The sequence below is a fragment of the Bidens hawaiensis genome, unplaced genomic scaffold (assembly GCF_021521415.1).
Source record: "Bidens hawaiensis isolate Kalapana, Puna unplaced genomic scaffold, B.hawaiensis_p1.1 tig00015452_1, whole genome shotgun sequence".
NCBI classification, from domain to species: domain Eukaryota; kingdom Viridiplantae; phylum Streptophyta; class Magnoliopsida; order Asterales; family Asteraceae; genus Bidens; species Bidens hawaiensis.
In genome coordinates this window covers 463,120-484,658 of record NW_027492382.1, presented here as the reverse complement: position 1 = coordinate 484,658, position 21,539 = coordinate 463,120, and the positions used below count along the sequence as shown (strand labels likewise).

Genomic DNA, 21,539 nt, shown 5'->3' with positions numbered 1-21,539 from the left:
TTCTTCCTCAGGAAGAAACGTCAATACTGAGTTTCTTCTTCAAGAAGAAACATTATTTAACTATACTCTTTGAATATTATATTTCTTAATATTAAAGAAATATTATTTTAACTATAATCTTTGCTTAAGAAAGGTTATATTATTCTTAATCGTAATCAAGGTTCGGGCTATACCCTCGACTATTGTCTAAGCCATTAATAATAAAATAATAACTTAGGCAGAACCCCTTACCTCGTACGGGTATTCGGAGTTAGATATTCCTAAGTTTATACGGGCAGCACTTCTACTCTATATGCACGTTTATCGAGGCGTTCTTGATCCACCTTTCTTGGCACGCAAATCGAGGCAGTGTGTAGGTGTCGCCGGGTCGTGCACGTACTTCGAGGCGGAATGTCAGTTTACTCTTGGGTGGCACGTACTTCGAGGAAAACACCGGGTATTAGGCACAGATTACGAGGTAATGATTGTCGGGTCGGTGGCACGCAAAACGTTGTTCGGCACGCAAACCGAGGTAGAGAGTGATTTCTAGAGAGAGAGTGGATGTGGTGTATGTGAAATGTGTCGATCCCCCTTTTATAGCTGATTTTGGATCCCATTGCGGTACGCGATGGGCTCCTCTTACAACTCCGTCGCATAGCGCGACGCAGCCATTTCTGCATGAACGCCACGTGGCATGCCACGTGTCCTGCCCTACTGCCACGTGTCACCTGAGTGTGACACGTGTCCCTGAGTCATCATGGTCCATCGCGGTACAAGATGGCCGTCTTCTTGGACTCATCGCGTAGCGCGATGGATCCTTGGATAATATTTTTCACTTTTAATCCCTCGTCTTTGATAACTTGTCATTTCTAGGTCTAAATTTAATTGTCCAAAAATAATAAGGCGGCTCTTAAGCGACTCGCGGTGATGCGAGCGTGCGAAGTGCGCCATCAAAGCGCCACACTGCGCCCGTCGCCATCGCCTTCGCCATCGCCATTGTCCTCGCCCGAGCCCGTGCCCGTGCGCGTCGGGTGCTACGCACCCTCCGCACTTGGTGCATGATATTCATAAAAGAATATTATTATGGAAAATCTCTTCCTTATAAAGAGCTTCAATTTCTTTACCACTTTCCATGTGGGATGGATTCCATCTTCCTTATTTATACCTTAGTGGAATGCTTCCACTTTCTTACATCTTCCAATGTGGGATGGGGTTTTATTATTTCCCTTCATATAAGAATACTTAACTTAGGAAATATTTTTATTTCCTTATTTTTCTTATAATTCCTTATTTAATATTTTCCCATTACTTATCTTGAGATTATTTTTGATCCCTCAACTTTCCTAAGTTGTCAAATTTGGATCAAAATTTTGGGGATGTTACAACACCTCCAAGTTTTTCTCCTCACCAAGAACGACCTTCTGCTTTAACTCCAGAATTTTCTGTTTGTCCTTCTCAGCCGAACGCTTCAAAGTGGTAATTTCCTCTTGATTCTAACGAAGGATACGATCAGCGTCAATCACGGCTTGGCGAGCAGCCGCCCCCAAAGCCAAAGCACGGTATAGATAGGTCCCAAACTCGCTCACAAGGGAATAAACAGTCAACGATTGGATGTGATCGTAATCCACGGGAGGGATGATCTCGGTCAGAAAATCATGAGCCAGTTGGGGATTATTGACTGAAGCCCCTACAGAAAATCATGAGCCAGTTGGGGAGTATTAACTGAAGCCCCCACACCAGAACTGGTTGTTGGGGACATGGGAAGCCTAACAAACTCAGTTGTTTTCATCGAACCCTTTTGAAGGATTTCCATCAAACCCATTTCAGCAAAAGATAATTCGAAAACATTCATAATCCATGACGCATAACGAGTGTCAAAATAAGAAATCACACAACAATAAACGACCTCGACCGCCTTCGAGCATAGCTGGGCGAGTTGACGAATAAGACCATATTTGACTCAACCTGACCATGTATAACAAGGGCTCGGGATAAGTCATAGCCTCCGATTTGTTATCAACAAGCAGCTTGTATAAACCATCTTGGATCGTGGGTGGACCTGGCGCGAGATCATTAATAGTAGATGATAAAAGACGACAACGATGAAGGCCGGGAGCGAAATTGGTAGAAACAAAGAAAAAAATGTATTTCCATTCACGCAGATAAAAGCCAATGGGCATTTTCGAATAACAGGAAGGATATTTCTCCACTGAACGGCGTTCGAAGGTAAACCAATCGCCATCGGATTTTAAGCGATAGAATCGCCGGAACAGTGATACCGTAGCAAACCCCCCCCCCCCCAAGGCTCGGCATGCAACCTCAAAGTGCGTCACCCGTAAGAAACCTAACGGATGAACTTGAGAAAACCCTAACCGATGATACTTCAATAAGGCTGTGTGAAAATCGGTAAGAGGGTATCGGATATTGGCGCATTCAAGGTTTTTAGTATACAATGTTATGAGATTGGGACGGCTGATGGCTGTTTCACCGGGATCGGGTAATGTGGGAGACAAAGACAAAGTAATATGATATTTGAAACACAAAGAAAGCATTTTTTCTTGAGTGAGGGTGGAAGTTATAGTAGACAAACCTTCACGATTCATGGCTAATAAAACAAAGCAAGATCGACACTAACCTGTCATGAAACACAGTGAAGGAAACTTGGGAAGGAGGCGGAGAGTCGCCGGAATTATAGAGAGAAATAGGAAAAGAGAAAGAGGGTAGGTGGGGTGAATAATGAGGATGAGATAGGAGAACAACGAGTATTATGACGACACAAAGAGCCGTGTAAGTTTATTTTACACCACACAATTTTACCGCCTTAGCGATGGGCCAGGGAATTGGGCTTCGAAAGAAAACTGGGCTAATTGATAACCAAGAAAAGGAATATGATCAGTTGGGCTAAAGAGAAGGGTTAAAAAGGAATCAAATCCAAGGATCACAAAGACGAGGTTCGGGAATGAATCAATTCCATTATCCTTGCCATAAATAACAAGGATAATAGACTGGGGGACTTGAAGAGCCCGCCTAAGAATTGGTCTCTAGGAAATGGATCACGAACCATTAAGCAATAAGTAAACTAACAGCCCAAGAGACTGAGCCCAAGTCCAAGAAGAACATAGTATAATGAGACAGAGGGCAGGGTCAACGATGAGAGGGGTCACTGCTTACCTAACGGGGGAAAAGCACAAGATACGCATGCTCCGGGGAGGGAGAATAAGGTCAAGTGGATAAAGAGATACCTCATGCGACTTCGGCGGGAGAGTGAAGAAACCGTAAGACAAAGGACTTGTCAAATACCCAGAGGATAAAGGGGACCCCTTCAGACCCTATATAAGAAAATATGTGTATATTGAATAAGATCATGTAATAAACACACTTAACACTAATACTATTGATTCTTGTTCATCTTGTCATCAGATCACGATTCTAATCTAAATCACTCATCGAACTCTCACACACAATCACTCACGGTTCAATCACCAGCATCATACAAGGAAGCTTTCCCTACCATATACTTTTTTCACAATCGTGTATCGTGATTTATAAAAATATTTTGACTGACGATTGGTTTGAACGAAATTCATCCTTGGTGAGCAATGGAAACATGCGATATATTGATGAAGCCATACGGAGATCGAAGAGCGCAAGGTTTGCTAATTAGGGTTACGCTGAAAGGAGAGTTTCATAAGCCGAGTATGGATAAAAAACAAAGTCACGTGGTTTTTTCGACACATGGGCATACCTTAACGCTAGGGCATTAAAGTTGAGTTTACAAGGGTTAACGAGTGGTATACACATGCCCTATTCAATTTTAGACGCGTCCATATGGTGTACACATGCCCTATGATGTATCCGTACGTGTCGTATCGTGCGTTCATCGGCTAAAAGGTAAAAAATAATATATACACATTGCATGACACGTCTATAGAATATGGAAGATATCCATAAATTCCTTTTTTTCTATCCATTTTAGTAGAAGTAAAACGCTAAACATAAAAGTTAAAATTAGAGACTAGTATATGGTACCTTGTGTTCGTACCAACACCTAGACCGTGCTAATAGATTCGGCACCCATTTTTTTTTTAAAAACCTCAATACCAGTATTTTCAGTATCGGCATCAGCATCATATACGGAGATGAACTTCATACAGTGAATACTTATCATACCGTTTAATCTGATACCCACTTTTCTTAAAATTTGTTTGAGATTGAGTTTGAAAAAATGCTTATTAGCTTTTTCAAAAAACCATTTTGAAAAGCCAAGATTTGGGGCTAAAATAAGAAAGTTTTTTGTGATTGCCAAATTTATTGGCTTTTTAAAAACACCAATAAGCATTTTTCAAATTCAATCCCAAATATGCCCACCCCACCGGATCTCTTCCAAACAAGTTACTATTCCTTCACCACCATATAAAACATTCCAAGTGATTTATGTTTCAAGTAACACTTTAAATTCACTAGTAAGGATATTCCCCTTTTAACACAACCAATAACCAGTCAAGCTTTTGTCTTCGTCATTGTAATCGAAACCATCATGTCGACCAAACGGTCACACCTCCGACTCCGGTTCACTTCCAACCACCGACTCAACCCGTACCTCGCCCCATCCATCTTCCTCTTCACCGTCTTCCTCATCATCCTCTTCCTAGCTTTCAAACCCTCTAACCATCCAACCCCCACAAAACCCACCATCACTTCAACAACAACCACCACCTTGCCGGACCTTCCACGGTTCGCCTACTTCATCACCGGCAGCAGAGGCGACGTGGGTCGGCTTCACCGGCTGGTGCGGGCAGTGTACCACCCGAGAAACTATTACTTACTGCATCTGGATCTGGAGGCTTCGGATGCAGAGAGGGTTGATCTGGCCAAGAGGGTTAATAATAATAATAAGAATGTGATGGTGATTGGGAAGGGTAATTTGGTCACTTCGAAAGGACCGACGATGATCGCCTGTATGTTGCACGCGGTGGCGCTTTTGTTGAAGCAGGGGAAGGACTGGGACTGGTTTATTAATCTTAGTGCTTCTGATTATCCTCTTATGCCTCAAGACGGTTAGTCGTTTTAGTTGTATTAATAGGGTTGCAAACGAATGAACAGAACGACGAAATAATGTGTTCACGAACACTTACTGAACTAGATTTTATGTTTGTGTTCGTTCATTAAGGAAATGAAACAAACCAAATATATCAGCGGAGCCTAGAGATTGAGGTCGATGTATTCATCAATTGAACGGACGAGGGCTTTGCTCATGCTCATTTGTTTAGCTAATCGAATGAAATTTATTGTTTTATGTTCACGAACTTAAATGAACTTCATGAATAATTGCAGTATCTTGGGATGTGATACAGACTCTATACCCATCGTTTTAAAAATCCCGACTAGGCGCTGAATAATTGCTAGTCCCCACTGTCTATACCATAAAAGTTGCATATATTGAAATGCCCTATATGTGTGTGTTTGTTTGTAGTTGAATTTTTGATATATGGATATCCTTTGAATTCTATTAGAGTGTTACTAGGACACATACTATATTGCTTTGAAACTTTCTTCTAGTTATCTTTAATGAGTATGATGAACAAAGTTTTTTACTTTTTGATAAACTTGATTATCATTCTGATTGAATGTTTCTATATGCTTTTGCTGTTTGAAGTTGTAATAATGGGTTGTTTCGAGTGTTTGGAAAATTTGGATTATTTAAGAAATTAGAGCAAGAATGACTCTGCTGGGAAAAGAAGAGTTATATTAGTGTACAAGTCTTTCAAGTTAGGTTGTTATCAATCCAAATAAATAGATGATCTGTATCAAAATACCAATTAGGCACCTCCCCGAAACAAGGATAATTCGATGTTTGTTTGGTTCACAAAAAGACACATACTATATTGCTTTTTAAGGATTAAGGAGCACAGAATAGTAAGGGCTTTGTACGTTTTGTAACATTATTAATAGGATATCCAATCTGTTAACATTTAAATACTCATTGCAGTTAAGTCGGTTCCATGTTTTTGGGGGTTTTTCATCTTATTTTTGTGTTTTTATATTCACAGATATTTTCCACATTTTCTCCTACCTGCCACGGGATTTGAACTTTCTTGAACGCACAACCAACATCGGCTGGAAAGAGTGAGTTTATATTTGATACTTGATCTGTCACTTTAGTATTCTTCATAAGACGATTATTCGGTAATTCCAATTTCTTAACTTTTATCTTTTGCAGGTTTCAAAGGGCAAGACCGATTATTATTGACCCTGGTTTATATCATTCAAAGAAATCAGGCGTATTTTGGGCCAAAGAAAAACGATCCATGCCCGTTTCGTTCAAGCTCTTCATGGGTACTTGATCTACATTGATTGTAATAATGTGACTTTTAAGTTCATTTAAAAATTAGTCTATAATCACTTTTACATTTTATTTAACAGGTTCTGCTTGGGTTGTGCTAACCAGACCATTTTTGGAGTTTTGTGTATGGGGATGGGACAATCTTCCTAGGACTCTTCTAATGTACTACACAAACTTCTTGTCATCACCCGAGGGCTACTTTCACACCGTCATATGTAACCATAAAGATTACCAAAACACAACCGTCAACCACGACATGCACTATATTAAATGGGACAACCAGCCAAAGCAGTACCCTGTAAATCTCACAGTAAAACATTTTTCTGAGATGATCGAGAGTGGGGCCCCCTTTGGTCATTCTTTCCCAAAAGATGATCCGGTACTTGATAAAATTGATACCGAGCTTTTGGGAAGGAGATCGGATCAAAGAAGTGTGATTTTTGGCAAGATGGATGTTATCAGACCGACAATGAGCTCCAAGAGACTCGAGAAACTTGTGTCTGATCTTTTGAGTACCCAAAATTTTAGGCCTAGACAATGTAAGTAATATGGTCATAAAGGCATTGTGATAGTTATTATTTTTTATTTTCTGTTGTGATTGTGATTTTTGGTTGGTATAGATGGGTTGACCCGTTAACATTTTTTTGTTCTTTTTGTTGAATTCTATACATTGATGAAGTAAATATGGTTAAGGAAGTTAATTGTTGGATGATGAGAAGTGCTGCAAAAAACAACATTTCTCTTTCACATATTGTTCATGGATGCTATAATATTATGTTCTTTATCTCAATTCATATACTTTAGCTAAAAAATACATTTAATTTTGTTTATCTTGTAAAAACCTTATACATATTATTTATCATATCTATCCTTATAAAAATAATGTTTTTTATTCGTTTATATTTTTTTTCTTTTATTCACAACCAATAAGGAATAAATATTGAAAATGGACCTTTTACATAAACGTTTGTCTCCAAACCGGTAGAGATCACCATTTAGGCATTTACGAACGTCTTTCTAACATTTAGACTTCACCAAGGCTTCTTCTCATTTTATCTTTGGCATGGGTCAACATGAGCTTCTTCTCTCTTTAACAACCAAGAATCTACTCTCAAATCCACTTAACCTCTGCGAGATTTGAACCTTTATCCTCCAACAAAAGAAGGACAATCTATTACACCATCAGATACCATTGAACCAAATGCCCTTTAATAGCATAAAGCTTCTTTATATCACAAATAAACTCGCAACAACTTACTTATTCTCTTGTTATAGCTGATCATGATTTTATGTAATGATCTACGCATATGATCACTTAGACCCATCGCTATGGGGCGGGGTTGGCTGAGTTGGCCAGCGCCATTGGGCGCTCAACACCACCAAGGGGCGCCCTTGGTGGTGGGGCGTTGGTGCTGAAGTTGGTTGCAACGCTGGACACGGAAGAGGGGTTTTTGGTGGGCCCTCTCTCTATCTCACACACACATACATACATATGTATATATATATATATATATATATATATATATATATATATATATATATATATATATAATGAGCGCCCTTACCATAGCGGGACATTATTGGATGGGGCTTCTATGCCCCCGGTGGTTACGTGGCGCTGACGTGACACGGTGAAGGGATTTCGAAGCCCCCACCATAAAGGATGTTCTTAGCAGAAAGGTTGTTAAAATTTTTGTGAGATTGTCTTCAAAATGTTGGTAAGAATAACCCGTGCTTCACTATGGTCTTTGGAGCACTTTCATTCAAAAAAAATTTCTGATGATTGTTTACTTTATTACTTATCATATAATTTTTCTTTTTATCATTTTCAAACACACCATTCACTACATGCAAGTTTCTAAAAAGATAAATTTTTAGTGAGTTGTATTCTTCAAACAAGCTTGTTGAAACATTACTAAAATAGTTTTTATCATTTTCCCATATGGACAACTAGGATCTTGTGTGATACACGGGTTAGACAAATTATATTTTGATTTTAATAAATAAATATTAAGATTTATAAAGTCGAATAAATTACAAATTACAAACGGAAAAAAATCATGATAAAGTTATCAAAAATCTAAAAAATTTGTTTATATATGATTGTACATGTCTAGCTGGTAACACCTGAATTATATAAGAAAAGAATATCATTAATCAAATATTTGATTCATAAGTAGTATAAAAAATGTATTAACATGTTTTTCATATAAAGTATTTCGGGATGCACCACTACCCTAAAGAAACTTGGTCATATTGAAAAAGTTTGTAGTGGTGTGTCTGCTTATGCTATTAACATTAAATTATACATGTTTGATTTACAAACAAAATATGAGAAACTATCAAAAAGATGATCAGATGATTATGATAAATTGACAACTCAATATAATCTTAACAAAAAAGTTACTCGTGCTAAACTATGAAATACATATGATTATCCATAAATGAATGCATCTATTTATTTTACTTATATACTTTTTACAAGAAATAATGTATGTTAACTTTGTGGATAAGTTAGTTACACAAATAAGAAGTAATATATAGATTTGTAACACCATTTCGTTTATGATATATAAAAGACAAATTATTACACAGTTCATCAGTTATATCAACAAAGTAGACGTGTTGTACGGATGCATCATTCTCGGTTCCCATAATTAGTTATAAATGTAACATTAACATCAAATTTATTAAGTTTGAAAGTCTCATCAACTTTTTCCCTAATTTGAAAATTACATGGGAACCCTATGGGTTAAAAGATCCACTGATATGAGCAAATTAACATAATCATCAATAAAACACATATGTAGTGATATAAGAAATTAGAAAATATTGTTTAACAATTTCAATAGTATTGTAAAAAATTTAAGACGTTAACCTAGATTATCATATATTCAACCAAAATCAAACAAGTAAACAAATCGTAAACCTTAGAGGTTTATTATCGAGTTTTGATAAATCATGAAGTATTTACAGATAAATCGGCGTAATTGAGATTTGATATATGGAATAGCTTGAGATTATGTGATTGATTTATGATTCTTCAGATAAGTTTTCAAACTGTAATTTTTTGTGTCTAATATCATTTAGGGAGAAAGTCAATTATGCCTTATATGATTTTGGGAGGCACGAAAAGTTAGCATGTGTGATAAATTATATGGAAATTAATATAATTTTTTTATAACAAAGGGTTGGTTACGGGATACCCATTTACCAATTTTGATTTTTTTTAAAAAGAGTTTTAATGATTGAAAATAAAAACTTGCAAATGACACAAATATAGACATATATACTCTCTTTCACTACATTTGATTATATTTTTAATGCATGATGTATAAGTGTTGCGTGAATCTCACAATTTTCTACTTCAAATTAGTTTTGAACTGGACACTTGTATATATATTATGATTAATTATAAGGATTACTGTTATATTGAAATGATAAAAAATCGAGCACTGATTTTTTAAGCTAAGTCCTTTAATCTTGTTTTTTTTTTAAATAATAATGATGATGATTCATGAAAGAATAATATGCACTCATGTGAGTCATGTCCGGTGAAGATACTTCCATTCTTGGAGTCTTAAAAATTACAATAATATTACCTTACAATGCTACACCGTTATTATTAGTTGTTATTGTTAATTACTAAATAATTAATTCATAATATAAGGGAAATATTTAAAGAAAGAGTCAGTTACAAACCATTTACCAATTTTGATTATTGTTTATTTAATAATTGAACAAAAACTTGCCAAGTGGCATAAATATGGTGCAATTAAGTGCCAAGTGGCACAAGTGGGTTTTTGTTTATTATAGTGTTAGGTTAAACGTACTCCTTTGTGTACTTGTCATACCCCATCTTCTAGACTTTCATTTCTTTTAACATTTTTATTTGACATATTACCCCCTTTAATATTTTTAGTCATTACAAGTCTCCCTTTAAAATATAAAATCATATACTATAAACTTTATTTTTTTATTTTTTTTATTTTCTTTCTTTGTGTTATTTGTTCTTTATAATAATAATAATAATAATAATATTTATTATCATTATAAAATGTATTTAAAGAATAATGATATAACACCTTTATAAAAATGATAAAACATTTTGTATATATTTATCTTATCATGTGTCTCACACCCCACAAAAGATCATTTAAATATTTTTTGATAAGTTCGAAAGCATGAAATTAATGCCACGAGAAAAGAACCAACTTGTTGGCCAATCGCATGTTGTTTAATCTGTTTTATTGTTTTATTGATGAAAAAGATGTGTTTCTTTTTTAAAGTAAGTTATCTCTAAAAATTATTTAAAAAGAAAAACACACCCTAAAAGTATTAAAATACTAGTAGAAAAAAATTGTTTTTATTCTTTTTAATCTTAAAAAAATGTTTTTTGCATAAACAATTTTTTTGTTATTTAAACAAACAAAAAAATGCTTTATAGTATATAAAAAAAAATTAAAAAAAAGAAAAGAAAAACTCTTTAAATAATAAAAAAACTTTTTTTTAATTAATAATGATAATAAAAGATGACAAAATAACAAAGAATAAACATAAAGTTTAAATTGTATTAATGTAAAACTTAAGAGAGAGAACACGTTTAGTAAAAATGAATGGGATGACGGTATGTTTAACAACACCCTTATTATAATAGTAGATACAACCTTGCATACATGGTTAGCTACAACGTCTCTTTAGAAACGAAGACTCTTTCCATTAAAGAAATATTGTTTTATACATTTCACATGTAAATTGTTGTTTCAAAATATGTTTCAGTTTTTCAAATCTTTGGATTTGTTCAATTTCTGGTACAACTGATACACATATGAGTCGTCAAACGTATAGAAGGTGAAATAAGTTATATTTTTAATTTGCTGACTACTGTAAAATATATATATTTGTTTGTTAAAAATAAAACTTCTTATGAAAAACTTGTATGTTTAAAAACTTTTTTGAAAAAGTTTAAAATGAATTATAATTTAACACTTAAAACACAAATTTATAGCGGTTCAGATGAGTTTTAACCAAACCACCTTGCATCCGGTCCTTGATGTTCATCAAAAGTTTATTTTCATTAACAACATCCCATTAATCAAGGCATTGATCATATTTACAAGCAATAAGAGAATAGATATGATCACAACTTCCATCTAGCTAATAAGATGGTGATCAACTTCTTCACGTCTCACTAATATGTAGGGGTGAGCAAGTTAACCGCCATAACCGATAACCGAACCATAACCGATAAAACCAAATCAATTTTAACCGATAACCGACATAACCAGTAGGTCGGTTAAATGATTTTTTGAAAACCGTCAAATGCGGGTCGGTTTTGGTTAAAGATCATTCCAGACCTGCCATAACCGAACCGATCCATTAAGTAAACTAAGAAGCAATAATTAGTAGTGCATGTGCGGGAGAGTTAGTATTGAATCAAAGTTATACCATCTTTTGGTATCCAACCATATCATATTAATCAACTATTTTTTTTGGATAACTATAATTTTTTCAATACAAGAACTACAAAATAATTACAATAAAGTGGCAGACAAACGGGCAACAAGCTGCGTCACAACCTCATTTTGAATAGCAAAGCCAATCCTACTTTATTGTAGATAAAAGAAGGTCCAATTGAACAATATAAACTCTATTGTAGACAACACACACACACACACACACACACACACATATATATATGATGAGTATCATTACAGAACTGATAAATTATTTAAGAACTTGAAGGAACCCTTGAAAACTAACGTTTTTTATAAAAATTTTTGCATGTTAATATTATTTGAGTGTATTTTTATCATTTTGTATATCTATATTTACGATTACAATTTTGAAAATTAGTTTTTATACATATCTATTTTTTGTTTTACGAATATGTAAATTTTTTAGTACATAAATTTACACATATGTAAACTTGTGAATTAATATATTTAATTAAATCTTTTTATATAAAGTATGATAAAACTACTCCTAACTAATGTTAATATATAAAAAAAATTTTAAAAATGTTTGCTTGTGTAGAGTTCTTAACAGTTCTTAACTTTTTTGAAGTTTTTAAATGATACCAACCTCTATATGTATATATATATATATATATATATATATATATAGGTTTCTACACTTGTTTAGAGATGAAATCCAAAATGGTATCAAATCTTGTTTGGTTTTCAATATTGAAGCCCAATTACAAAACTCTAGCCCAAATTTTTAGGACCGGTTATATTGTTTTGGTCATAGTTTACCGACCCACGAACACCTTTAAAACCGATTATCCGAAACCGTCATAACGGATTGGTTATGGTTATGATTATCCATTAACCGTTGTATTATTTATGGTTATGGGTTTAGCCAAAAACCACCCCAAACCGACCCATGCACACCTCTACCAATATGGTCGTTATCATAATTCACCACTGTTACTAATATGGTAGTGACCGCCAAACACACATATAACTTATATGGTAGTGATCATCATTCACCACTCAATTTGCTCACTAATACTGGTAGTGATAACGACCGGCGAACCCAATGACCAAAATGGCCCATTTAAGCCCCCAAATTCCTTGACTAACCTTTCAAACTAAATAAATTTTTTGAACTAAATTTACATTATTTGTCAAATCAAAATGACAAAGATGACACTTTACTCTTGATAACAAATGCTATACTAAATAAAAGCATTCTTGATTTGGTTTCTCGTATAGTCGTATCCAACTTAAATATAATATTAGTTATCAAATATAATTAATATCTCATGTTTATTCTTTTCTTCATTTGATGTTGGTTATTACTTTCTACATTCATTGAATGTTTTTTAGTTTTTGTTTTTGTGTTTATTTGAGTTGTACACCATACAATTCGATTCGTATTATATAAATTTTCTTTTCTTACCTTTGGCTTTAGAAACTTTTCATTTTCTTCCCTTCAAGTATTAATAACTTTTACTTTTCTACCCTTTAAAGTTTTTAATACCCTTATGGTGTTTTTTGAGTTTTAACAAACACTGTACTTTATAAGTTTATATGATTTATGTTTTAATTCAAATTATATGAGTTAACATGTTGTAACAAACGTGAGTGGTTTAACGTATCTATATGTCTATTTTATGGGCAGTTTAAAGGCCCGTTGCAACGCATCTCGTTATTATTTTGTGGTTTTTTTAATATAATACATGTGTCGATATCTTTTAAATCATAGGTACCTATGTCGGTATTATCAAACCTGTATCGTTGTTTGGTTAATCGTTTTCGATTAGAAGCTATTATTCAGTTTCGGTCATGCCTCGTTCTAGCATCAAACTGCATTGAATTGAGTGGATGAGGGTTCGAGTCTCGTGGTCGACAAACACATGTAATTTAGGAGTAAATTTAGAGAGTTTGTGAATTGTCTTATATAACAAAGAAAACTGCTTCAACCGCAATAAAACCGAACATAACCACATAACTGAATTTATTTATAATGTTTGTCATTGGATTTATAGCTTAAACTCGTTATTTTGGTCATAAGTTTTAAACCCAAATTCATAATTTTGGGCCAACTTTATTTAAATCCAAACGGTTCAAGCTCAAATGTAAAACCATAAAAACATAATTGAACCCATACGTAAAACGCAAAACTAAAAACCCAATGATTTCCTAAATAAAGAGGAGGAGGAGAAGAAGAAGAATCAACGTTTTGATTCTATATATTTGAACCAACAAACCCATCAAACAACTACCATGGGAAACTTGGTTTTAAGTACAAAGATCTAGTTGCGCTTATTTATATGCACTCTAAGTTCAATATATTGGCAACTCTGCCATTGAGTTTTGATTCTAAAGAATCATACAACGAGCGAGCACGATTAACGAATTAACATATTTGAATAGTTTAGAGTACTTTAGACGCCTTAACGTGAATATAGCTATTTAGAAAATTAATTACTTTTATATATTATAATCAAATTATATTAATTGTTATTAATGGGAATATGTCACAAAATAGTAACTAAGTTTCTAAATGTTTCAATTAGGTCCTTCATGCAATTTTTTTTCTTAATCGGGTACCTTCAAATCGAGCCTCGTCATATTTTTTGTGCGTCAAGAAAACAATGAATATAAGATGTGAGAGTCAGGATTTGCAATATATGTAGTTACAGTTAAAAAACGAAACATTAATTATATTAAAATTTAAAAATAAAAAAAAATCAACATCACCACTCCACATCAATACTAAAGAAATATAAAAAAAATTTATTCATTGAAACCAAAACAAAACATGCTAAAAATACATATTAAAATATTTAATTTAATAAAATATGAAAGTTGAGTGAGAAGATTGAAATACCTTTTCAATTTGAATGGCATAATTAAAAATTTTTAAAACATGGTTACTATTCTACAAAGTTACCCCTTCTTATTAATCCATAGAGATAATAACTATAAGACCATGCGTAGTGGAGAGGCAACAAAATGGGGCGACTTGCGACATGTGATGCCTGGTTAGCAAATGATGAGTTTTTGTTTTAGGGGTGTACTGGTGTTGTAGCCTCTCTTTTGTAAGGTCATTTTTTATTATTTTCTTTTTATAATTAAATTAAACAAATAGAAACCCACTAAACTAAATAAATAAATAAAAATACATTAAAATTTAAAAAGAAATACTAAAAAATACATAACAAAAAAAAAACATAAAGCTAATATTCACAATATTCGCGCACTTTTTGAACTCGTCATTCTTCCAATAATGCGGCCTCTTCGTCTAACCTGACTGTGATGAGAAAGTCGTAGTCTTTACCCATTTGCCGCAATTCAAACATAGCGAAAGGAGGGAATGGTTGATTCAGGTTGTTTTTAGGATTCATTTTTTTATGTTTATTTGTAAAGAAAATGTGTATATTTGATATAAAATGAAGATGTGGTTGGAAGAGATCTAGAGTATTGGATATGATGATCCAATAGTTGTGGTTCACTATAGTGTTTTTCTTATGTGTGTTATATTTTTGTACTTGTTTTATAACACTCTATGGGTATTATCGTATACTGTGTTATATTAAATTTTGAAATAGACAATCAAATTAATTAGTCACATGTGAGAGAGAAAACACTCCATAACCCATCACAAACCACCACCACCCACTATGAACCACCGTTAACCACCACCATTCTTCCTTTTCCGGTCACCATTTTCTCCAGTCATTTTTACTGAGTTTTCGACTCTATCAGTAGTAAAAATAAGCGCTCCCCTCATAAACCCACATATCTGAAACTGGTGTGTTTCTGTTATATTTGAAATTGATGTGTTTTTGAAATTATGAATATGTAGTTAATGTTACAGTCGGATTATTGTGTTTATACGGGTTAGTGTGTTTATGTTAATGTTAATATTAAATATATTTAAATACTATTAAAGCAATATAATTGTACACATGGCACCATTGTAGGCCCTCCACATAATATGCTACCTAGATGCCATGTGGAATATTTCCTATTCTCTTAATTTCTAGTCATTAAAATAAATCAATATTAAATATTCATGTGACATAGACCCATTTTAGAATATTTATAACCCATGACCCGTAATAACCCGCTTCGTCCACAAAAAACTATACCTGGTCCATTTTTCATAATCCACAACCAATTCCACCTCTCATTTTTTCATAATCCGAAGATACGAACCCTAATTTCGTCGCTCATATCCAACATCGAACGTTTACAGTATTTACCAACAATTGTTTAATCTATTATGATTTTCTTCACTTCCAAGGTTATTGATGTCTCCCATCGATTCGATTCCGTTCAATTGATCGTTCCTCAGAGACGATGTTATAAGAATATTTTTGGTCAATTAATGATGATTATAACAGATCGATCATCCAATGAATATATTAAAGGTAATTAACAATCCATTGTTGCACATAGAGTTAGTTATTTATTATAATATTCCGGCCACTTTGTTATTCTTTTCTTTAGTAAATTTTTCAACGTAATTTCCGTCCAATTTCTTTAATTTCCGGCCAACTTCTTATTGTTTTGTTTACTAAATATTAAGAAGTGAATTTCCGTCTAATTTCTGATTAATATCCGTCCAATTTGTTATTGTTTTCTTTACTAAATATTAACAAACATAATTTCCGTCCAATTTATAATTTTTTTTCCGGCAAATTTTGATTCAGTTTTATCAAAAGTCAGAAACTTCGATTTAATATTTTTTTAATTACAATTTTTTTAATGTTTAATATATTTGTTTGTAAATTATTTGTTTCATATATAATTGAACGGAATCGAATCGATTGGAGACAATATTGATCTTTAATATTCCAGAAATATTTATTATAAATTTACTAATTTTTTTATAATATTTTATATAATAATTTAAAGTATATCTTACAATATAATATTGATATTCCAAATATAATTTATTCTAGAATTTTCTAAAAATTTAAATGTACATTAAGTTGATCCGTTATTATTTAACTATAATTGGTAGTTAAATCTAATTTATATTTAACCTGTTGACTATAATTTGAAATTCAAATTTTATTTAAAGCTTTGACTATAAAAACGATAATTAAAGAAATAATTTATATTTATTATTGTTATTATTTGATTCCTAAAGTATTTTCAATGTATTATTATTAAATATAAATTGATTTCGTAAAAACCTTAAACATGGAAATATCTAAACTTATTATATAATATGTACTAATAATACTTATTTTTTTTATAATCAATCAATTATTTTTGGAGATTTGTTTGAATATAATTTATGTTTTAAAGGTTTGACTATAATAATGATAATTAAGGAAAGAATTTATGTTTTTTATTATTGTTATTATTATTTCATTATTTCATTCCTAAATTAAGCTACATATTATTATTAAATATTAACTGATTTTAATTAACCTTAAATATTAAAATATAAAATTTATAATATAATAATACATTCTAATAATACATTTTGAATATAATCAATCGGTTATTTTAGGGAAAAATTATTTACAATAAACCGCTTTATTTATATTCAAAATTATGTTTAGAAAGTTTCTATACATAATTGTAATGTAATATTAGTTTAAATTACGTGAATATTAATTATTAATTATACTAAAATAATAATCACGTTATTTTAGAACAAAATATTCAAATTTACATAATTTCTAATAATCAATACTTAATATATCATAAATTAAATAACCGTTTTATCATCATTTATAAATATTATTCGGCACATATGATTTAGTGAATATTATTAAATATGACAACTTTTCATAATTTATTAATATTATTATTTCCATGAATCAAGATATTTCAAATTATTTCTATCTTTATATACCAAATTTAAACTTAAAACTACAAAATTTAATTAACATAATTAAACTCATTTTAAATTCAGAAATTGACCAATCTTTCAATAAAGTTTTAAATGTTTTAATACTCTCCATAATTTTAAACTGATTTCAAAATCTTTCCATAATTTTTTGAAGTTTTCAAATTAAACGATTTGATTTTCATTTTAGTAATTATTTCTAAATTAATTAGTCATATTTTTTCAGCTTTAATTATTTTCAAAGTCAACATAATTTTTTTTAATATTTTCAAAGTTATTTGAGAATTCATTTATTGTAAAACGTTTTTAAGTTTTGTAAATTTAACAACATATTAATCTCAGTGATTTAAAATTTGTTGCAAGATTGGTCAAAAATCAAAACCAATTTCATAATTTTTTGAAGTTGACTAACTCCAATTTTTTGTATTTTGTAACTATTTTGAAAATATTTCAAAATGGGTTGTTTTGAAATAGTATCAAATTTGTTAGTTATAAAATGACGACATGTGACACTCGTCAATTTCAGGTTAACTCCGTTAACTCAAACTCCGTCAATTCAAACTTAAGATCACTTGATCTATAACGCACGTCTCATTACATTTAAAATAGAGTTTTAAATGACGCTTGACAATCACTACATATGTAGTCTTTCGGGATTGCACCGAAACGCAAACGAGTTGACGCAAATCATTGGTGAATAAACGAAAAACATCCAAACAATAATTATTTGATAATTATGTGTTAGGCTTATGTGCTATTTGATAATTATGTGTAGAACATTAACTCAAGATGCAAACAAGTTACTTTATGCTAGAAAAGTAATATTTAAAAGTTGAGGGACCTTTGTGTAACATATTATTATTAATAAAATTAAAAACCCTAACTCCCCTCTCCCTCTCTCTAACCCGATCGGCCTCACCCTCCTTCCCCTCTCTTGTGACGGCAGCCACCACCCACACCCATATCACACCCGTTTTGACCTTAGTTTTCATAATCGAAGCATCCCGCACTTGTTTCTAAGCATCTCTCACCTTTCTCTTGGTTGTTTATGCGTTTTTAAGGTATAAACATGAAACCCTAATTTTGTAAATCATGTATTAAGTGTTCTTATGCTTTGTATGGATTAGATGATGCTTGATTATGCTTTGGTTATTGATTTAGATGATCATATGTGATTTTGAACGGTGAAAGATTGTTAAATCATTGATTGTTTGTAAACCCTAGAGGGTTACTACTGATTTTTATGGATAATTATGTTTATTGAATGTTTGGAGATATGTCGTATGCTTAGGATGCATGTTAGACGATTGTGTGTGCTTGCTGAGTTTTGACAGCAGAGATAGTTAAACTTGAACGAGGTGTAACTTGTTAAATATAAAACCAAATCGGATTAATTATGAGTCTAAAAGGTATTTCTCTGAGTCTAGTTTCCAGAAAACCCAACCACGCCTAATTTGGAGGTGTTTTGGTAACTCAAACGATTTAAATGTGATTAAAGGTCAAAACTGGTACTGGACAGATTGTAAGTTATGTTTAGACAACTGTAACTAAATGTTAATGTGGAAATTGGTCGAGGTTGTTAACACTACAGGGTAATATGTTAAGTCTAGTTTCTATAAAGTTTAAGTTTGTAATTTTTGGACGAGTAAAAGTTAACTTTTATTATTTTACAAAACTGAAGTGCAAATCTGAATTGTGAGACCTGCTGTTAGTCTGTTTTGTAATTGTCATATCTCATGAAATACAAGACCAAATGGGTTGGTTCCACTTCTGGAAGTTAACATGTTGAGTTAAGAACCTAACCCAATTAGTCTTGCATTAATTGGATTTTTCATTTAACGGGAATAACAAATATCATTCTGTTGCGCATGATTTTGACTGCTGTGAGTTTACTGTAATGTTTTGATCATTGTGAGTAAATTATGTGGAATAAAAATACAATAAAAATAGTTCTGGAAACCTAACTCATGTATGCTTTTGTGACGATTTTTGGTGAATTATTTGATATGTTGTGATCTATTGAATATAGTAATCTTTCAAGTAGGATTCTGTCTTGATGAAACTAGCTGCTGAACTATATGAAAATACATGAAACGTGCTTGTTGCTAGATAATTGCTATGTTATGACTAAATTGCCCTTGTGGGGAATAATTGCTAGTAATGTACACTATTAATACTTGATACGTAAGTAGTTGTTCACACATGTAACGTATCACCAATGTGTTTGTTGAGACACACACAATTCACAAACGAAACACAAAACGTATCTTATGCATAGGTGTTATGTGTCGAGTCTAGAGACTCGATAATAGTTCCAATACTTAGAAAATCTCATTTGTTGTTTTAGAACGCTAGTGAGGATTTTATGTGACGCGCATCACTTGGATGACTTGTTTTTGAATTCTTCGCAAACAGTGAGTTTCACGTTCCCCTTTTAACTCTTTTAAACGCTTTTTCACTTGGGGGAGAATACATACTCCGAAACGCTTTTAGATTTTTTTATTTAGTTATATATCACTTGTAAAGGCTAAGTAGCAAACGAAACAACAAAAGTCCTTCATACACATCGAACCGTTTAGTATTGGATAATAGCGAGTCACTGTTGAGTAGTACTACTGGGTTTGACAAACCCCACCCAACGCTAAACTCGACTGGAGGTCGAGTGGGTGTAATCTTGGCTAACACATTACCATGGTCGGAATAGACCTGGTGGCAAGGCAAATGATAAACAGTCAGCTTCGGTGTCGAACACTTAGTAATACTTGCTTTATAGGCCAGCTACCTATAGATATATAATTGATTTAACACTATCTGGTAACGCAAACGCAAAACGCAAAACGCAAAACGTAAACGCAAACGCTTTATTTATATAAACTTGTGAACTCACTAACCCCGTGTTGACACTTTTAGTATGTTATTCTCAGGTAGCCGAGGCGGGCGCGCGGTATAGATCATGCATTACTTTGAACGCTATTGTTTATGCAAACTTGTTTTTAAACTATTATTAATTTGGTTTTTAAGTCGTCCTGCGTGACGCAACACTTGGTTTATGGTTTTACGCTTCCGCACTTATTTACACTTAAATTGTTTTCGTGGTTTGAAAACTTTATTTATGGTTTGATTATAACTAATGATTCCGATCCTGTTAGTTCACACCCTCTGACGGTAAAACTCCGTTAGTGGATTTTGAGGGTGTGACACGACCAAAAAAGGTTTTTATTGATATATCTTTTTGGTTTAATGGTTTAAGTTAGAAAAATGTTTTATGTTGTCATTTTACTTTGTTTGTTGTTATATGTTATTTTGTTTTAATAAAAACAACAATTTAATAAAAACAACTTTATTAATGTTCAAATTTTACTCATTATTAAATATATTATTATGGTATCTTTAATTTGGATGCTATTGTTTTATTATATTTCCAGGTGATGAAGCAAAATAAGTTTCTTTTCATAGAATGCTTGAATAAGTTGATGGTGGTTTAATATGAAAGAACATGTTTATGTCTTTTGTTGATGTTTTTTGGTTGTTCGATGTACATTAACTTACTGTAACTTTTAACTTTTAATATCAAGACAATGTAATGGTTAACGTTTTGGTCCGAAAGTTTGAAGAAATTTTGTGTTACATGAATTTTTTGTTTAAATTTATTATGTTTGTTGACATGTTTTTCCACCCGTGTGTAACACGGGCTATACCCTAGTTATTTAATGTGTTTGACCGGATTATAAGGAAAGATATAGGTATATAATTAAATTTCATAATTAACATGTCATGGTTGTTTACAATCTTGTCCTTATATGGTATGTTAAATCTAATGGTTAAAATCACTTCTTACACTTTTTAGAAAAAAAAATATTTCTTGTTATAACCTTGCGCTCTCTCTCTCTCTTTA

At 32.3% G+C, this 21,539-nt stretch overlaps 1 protein-coding gene across 1 annotated transcript; it reads left to right on the top strand.

Moving 5' to 3' along the window:
• The first annotated feature begins 4,516 nt into the window (after positions 1 to 4,516).
• LOC143549246 (beta-glucuronosyltransferase GlcAT14C-like) lies at positions 4,517 to 7,059 on the top strand. Its single transcript, XM_077040190.1, has 4 exons — positions 4,517 to 5,036; positions 6,030 to 6,105; positions 6,200 to 6,315; positions 6,403 to 7,059. Exons 1-4 carry the CDS (start codon positions 4,517 to 4,519, stop codon positions 6,867 to 6,869), a joined length of 1,179 nt encoding a protein of 392 aa, XP_076896305.1. The 3' UTR covers positions 6,870 to 7,059.
• Positions 7,060 to 21,539: the final 14,480 nt, after the last annotated feature.